The 5,925-nt window shown below is 40.8% G+C and overlaps 1 protein-coding gene across 1 annotated transcript; it reads left to right on the top strand.

Moving 5' to 3' along the window:
* Positions 1-2,729: 2,729 nt before the first annotated feature.
* LOC112706285 (E3 ubiquitin-protein ligase WAV3) lies at positions 2,730-5,925 on the top strand. The gene is made up of 2 exons (XM_025757510.3): positions 2,730-3,555; positions 3,667-5,925. Exons 1-2 carry the CDS (start codon positions 3,196-3,198, stop codon positions 5,581-5,583), a joined length of 2,277 nt encoding a protein of 758 aa, XP_025613295.1. The 5' UTR covers positions 2,730-3,195; the 3' UTR covers positions 5,584-5,925.

Below are 5,925 nucleotides of genomic sequence, written 5' to 3' on the forward strand. Positions count from 1 at the left end.
TTTAGCTTTAATGGTTAAATTAGGGAAGACATTTCTTTTTAAACTAATAACTTAGCCAATAAAAAAATTGAACATAAAATTGACTAAATGTAGAGTAAAAAAGTTTATTTGTTTTCAAAGAAACAAATTGTATGATCGTGAAATAAACTTAGGAGTTTGACTTCTATTTTATACAAAATTAAGAGTCTTTAATCAAAGATGGTGAAAATAATTTAAAAAATGGAGAATCATTTGTTCTTGATTTTCTTGTATTGTTCTTCTATATATCTTAGTGATATATACTCTTCTTTATTTATATACAAAAAAGAAAAGGAAAAAAAAATTGTTATGTTTTTTAAAATTTTGTGTCCAATTGTTAAAAATAATTAAATAATTAAAATTTTATTAAAAATTTAAAATTTACTATAAAAAATAAATTAAAATAAAGTTAAAAATTAAATAAAAAATACAGTAGAATTGGCAAAAAAAAGAGAAATATTAAAAAATTATTAAAATTAATTATTTTTAGTGATCAGTTAATTATTATTATTTAAAAATATAAAATAAAATATATTATTAAATTATTAGACTAAAAAACTAAATTAATAATTAAATAATAATAAAAAATAATAAATTATGATAGTTTATTATTTCTCAACAAAAATTATAAGCGAGAAAGTGAGAATGATAAGGCATAAAATATTACTAAATGGATATGGCATAGCATGCATACTGAATAGTGCATACTATATTCCCGGGGTGAGTTGACAATTGAGAGATTTGACAAACGCAGTTTTTATGAGTGGCGAGCGATGTTTTCTCCCTATGCTATGCAATGCACAATGCAATGCACGAGCTAAGCTTAAAGCTTTGTGAGTATGACCTCTCTGAAAACGTCAGCATCCTTTAGATGCCCAAACGCCGTTCGTGTCGAAATTATTGACTCTTTGATGACACTACACTGCCAGTCAAATCTCTCTCTCTCTCTCTCTAAATATATATAAGTTACTATGTCCTTTTGGGAAGGTACCAACCCCCCTCTGTGACTCCCTCTCTGCCTCGTTTTGCTGGTTTTAAGAAACCCACTCCTAGTGGTTGAATTTGGTGGCCTTGCACTTATCCAAGAACTTTCTCCATCCACCTTTTTTATTCGATTCTTTCTCCAACTCTACTACTCTAGTCTCTACTCTAGCTACATGTAACAATTGTTTATTTTTACTAATTATTGTACGCTCATACAAGTGGTTAAAATAATACACTTTTTGAATTTTGAAGAAAGAAAAGTGGAAAAACAAAGAGGACCCCTCTTGTTATGGCTTTGGGTGAATAATCAAATTCATTCATTATTAATAGTATTAGACTTGGCTAACTAGGCCAAGCAGGTGGGGGCATAAAGCATGTTAATGTGATGCTGTTTATGCCATAAGGGTAATAATGGCTTTAAATTATTAATAGTTTAAACTTTATGGAGAAGGATAGTGGATGTATAATGAGGTTTTATTACCAAAGGATCATAAGAGTGTGTTTGGTTGGGTCTCCAAACTACTGACAGACCAAGAAGGGACGGGTCATGTGAATGTGTGATCAGTGAGTCTTTTGTATAAATTCTGAATCTTTTTATGGCAATTGATGTATTAACCTTTCTGTACTCCAATCTGCGCCAATTAATACAACGGCCCAAGACAGTGAGACATGCATGGAACAGTGTACTACACTACTACTCTACTTCCTAAACCTGTCCCTGCCCTCACACACTGACATCTAGGTTTTTACTGTGTCCACTCCCCTCTTTTTACTGCAGTGAAAATTACTACACTGTAATCCGAGGTTCAAGCTCAGGGTAAAATTTTTGGGGTTGTACATGTATATACTCAATAGGGATGTAAACTTGTGAAGTCGCAGTCTGTAGTAAAAATTTGGAATTTGTTAGAAGAGTGGGTCTCCCTAGTGGTCCATTTCTCTCAGTCTGTTGCACACAGGCTCCACAGTTTTTTGTGTGTTACTGTCACTCTCAGCCTCACGGATGGGATATTCATCACGATGGTGATCACTGATCAGGATGTGACTAATCAGACGGCCATTCTAAGCGTTCAGCTTCAGCCGTGGGATTTCAAGTACACACATAACATTCACTATATACTTATATAGTGTCACCACCATCAAATTCACTGCGAAGAAGTTGATTTGAGTCCATGTAAATTAAATGATTCTAATCTATTATAAACTTAAAAACTAAAATGATTCATACATGTATTTACAGGAACCAAAATAAGTATGAGGCCAATGTCGCATTAGTTCAATACTATTATTTTGGATCAAATTTGGAAGGTGAGAAGTGAAAGCTAAGGCACGTGTACCCTGTGGATGAGTCACAAGGTGGTGTGCATGGATGGGAGCAGTAGATGGATAGATAGGCAGGCGTTGTATATATATCTTATATTTTATCTTCTGTTTGGTTAAGATCAACTTGTGGCCTCACAACAGGTCGGTGATGAACGATGATCAGTGTTTGGTGAGACAGAATACAATGGCAAAAAAATAAATAAATTTAATAGGTAGTTGGGTTTGACCGGTTAATTCAAGATAACCAACCAACAAGTGGCGGTTACGGTGGGTGAAACATGTGTATTATGGTATTAATCCTGGTAATTCTTTGATGAACTCAGTTTAATTAATAATTAGGCCTGTGTATTATATAATACTATACTATATAAATTATTTAAAGGACGAGGGGCCTTCCCTTTTTGTACAAGTTAAAAGGGGGGAGAGAGAAAGGGGGTAAGACAGATCTCTCTCAAGGCGTTTAATTGCAGAGATCTTTTTGCGTTTCTCAATATAAGAGAGAGAGAGAGAGAGAGGAACAGAATAGCCTAGGCTGGACAATTGAGTGTATATCTTTATCATTTTTATCTTATTAGTGCGGGTTTGAGTTTGTCTCTTTGTTTTATTTTCCGTTTGATCCCATGCTCTACTCACTGAATTCGTTTGTCTTCTGTGCCACCTCCAGATCCATTAAAACAAAACAAACAAAACTATTCCTTTCTTTTCCTTCTCCTTCTCATTCCAGCAAAAGCAATACTATTATATAGTAATAATAAAAAGCGATAGAAAGGGATAGAAGCTAAGGAAGAAGGCACCTGCTATTCTCATTGTGGATTAGTTCTGTCTTTTCTTTTCTTTTTTTCTCCTCATCTCACACCTTTTGGTCTTTGAAAAATGGGAACTGGTTGGAGAAGAGCCTTTTGCACACGCGACCCAGAATCCACCCTATCCGATAACAAGCATCGTAGAAGCTCAAGCCCAAGCCCAAGCCCGAGAAGCTGTGGAAGACTCGGTTTCCTCAGCAATCCTTCCACTCCAAGGTTGCATCAACAGCAATCTCAATCCGTTTCAAGCCCAAGCCTGCGTTGCCGTACAATCGCCGAAGCAGCTGCATCAAATGAGAGCCCCAGAGTTGCAAGCAAATTAAGCACGCCAAGAGCAAGCAAGTCCCCCAAGACGCTTGCAGCTTCAAATCCATCTTCACCACGTTCCCCTCTCAAATTGTCCCTATTCAAGAACAGCTTCAAATTCAGGGTGTGTATTGTGTACAATGCAAAGTTAAAAATTCAAAAACTCAAAACTCAAAACGCATCGTTTTATTGTACCGTTTGGTTCTTAATTCTGGCTGTTTTTCACGTTTAACAGAGTAGCTGCGGAATATGCTTGAACAGCGTGAAGACGGGACAAGGCACTGCGATATACACTGCAGAATGTGCCCACGCTTTCCACTTTCCTTGCATAGCTTCACATGTTCGCAAGCAAGGTAGCCTTGTGTGTCCAGTTTGCAACGCTACGTGGAAAGACGTGCCACTTCTTGCTGCGCACAAGAACCTCCCTTCAGAGTCTCAGAATGCCAGCGACATGAAGAATCCCACAGAAAATAACAATTCTTCAGTTTTCAACACCAAGCCTGTGGAGCCACCTCAGCAACAGAAGCATTCAGAGTCGATAAGGTTCTACGACGATGATGAACCTCTCCTTTCTCCGACCTCCGGCGGCAGGATTATTCCGATTCCCGAAGCTGATGAAAATGCGGAAGACGAAGACGACGAAGACGATGCCGGTGAATTTCAAGGATTCTTCGTTAATCCAAAATCTTCTGCTTCCTCAGTCAAATCCTACTCTGATGAGTTTCAAAATATTGAGGCAGATTCCAGAACCGTTCAAGTGAAGCTCATGCCGGAGTGTGCCGTCATTTCCGTCTCAAGAACTCACGAGACCTACGCTTTGGTGCTCAAAGTGAAGGCTCCGCCACCACCGCCGCTTACTCCGGTGCGGAACATGTCGCAACAGCGAGCACCGATAGATCTTGTGACGGTTCTTGACGTTGGAGGAACCATGACCGGCGCGAAGCTGCTCATGCTGAAGAGAGCGATGCGTTTGGTTATCTCATCACTCGGCCCCGCAGATAGGCTCTCGATCGTGGCCTTCTCCGCTTCGCCCAAACGGCTCTTACCGTTGCGGAGAATGACACCTCAGGGACAGCGCATGGCTCGCCGCATCCTCGACCGCCTCGTCGCTGGCCAAGGCGGAAACGGCAACGCTGGCGAGGCACTCCGCAAGGCGACGAAAGTCTTGGAAGATCGGAGAGAGAGAAATCCTGTAGCGAGCGTGATGCTCCTGTCGGACGGCCAAGACGAGAGAGTCCAAGCAAGCAACAAATCCAATCAACGAAAACCATCAAGCCACGTGTCATCGACTCGGTTCGCACACATCGAGATCCCGGTTCACTCATCCGGTTTCGGCACAAAAAGCGGTTACAGCAACGAACCTTCAGAGGACGCGTTCGCGAAGCGCGTGGGCGGTTTATTAAGCGTGGTGGTTCAAGATCTTAGAGTCCAGCTCGGCGTGCAGTGCGACTCCGCTGAAATCAGTGCTATATACTCTTGCGGCGGAAGGCCAACGCTTCTGAGCTGCGGCGCCGTGAGGCTCGGCGATCTTTATGCGGAGGAAGAGAGGGAGCTTCTTGTTGAGGTTCGAGTTCCTGTTCCCGCTTTCACCACTCGCCACGTCATCACCGTACGGTGCCTATACAAGGACCCTGCGAGCCAAGAGATTGTGTACGGTCGGGAGCAGGGACTCGTGGTGCCACCACCGCAGAGCACGCGTTGTTCTTCCGGCGCGAGAGTCGAGAAGCTGAGGAACTTGTTCATCACGACGCGCGCCATAGCTGAGTCTAGAAGACTGGTAGATCACGGTAACGATTTCACCAGCGCGCACCATTTGCTTGCTTCGGCTCGCGCGCTTATTTTGCAATCTGGTTCGGGTTCGGAATATGTTCGAGGTTTGGAGGCTGAGCTGGCAGAGATTCATTGGCTGAAGCATCAGAAGGTTCAGATGGAGCAGGTTCAGGTGCAGCAGCAGCATATGATAGCGATGCAGTCGCGGCGGAGAGGGGGAGATCATAGGGATAAGGAAATGAGTTTTGTGGATGAGAACGGCGAGCCGCTTACGCCAACATCGGCTTGGCAAGCCGCCGAGAAGCTGGCTAAGATGGCCATGATCAAGAAGTCATTGAATAGAGTCAGCGACTTGCACGGCTTTGAAAATGCTAGGTTTTAGTTTTTTCTTTTTCTTTTTCAATTTTTATTTGTAATTTTAATTATATATTAAAAAAAGGGTGGAAATTAGAACATTTGGTGATGGCTCTTTCTGATATAGAAGATGGCTACAGAGGGGAAAGGGAGTTATATAATTAGGGGTATGCCCCATTGTATAATTTGAGATATTGATTGGTTAGTTAGTTGTTTGTTGTTTTGTGCTTTTTTAATTTTTGGTTTTTAGAATGTTCAATCATTTGCTTTTGAGTATTCAGAGCTCAGGAGATGATGTGTAGTAGTACTTTACTTCTTGAATTCCATTATGTATACACACAAACTTTTGTGATGATAAAAACAAACAAAA

This window comes from Arachis hypogaea, chromosome 8 (assembly GCF_003086295.3).
Source record: "Arachis hypogaea cultivar Tifrunner chromosome 8, arahy.Tifrunner.gnm2.J5K5, whole genome shotgun sequence".
NCBI lineage: Eukaryota > Viridiplantae > Streptophyta > Magnoliopsida > Fabales > Fabaceae > Arachis > Arachis hypogaea.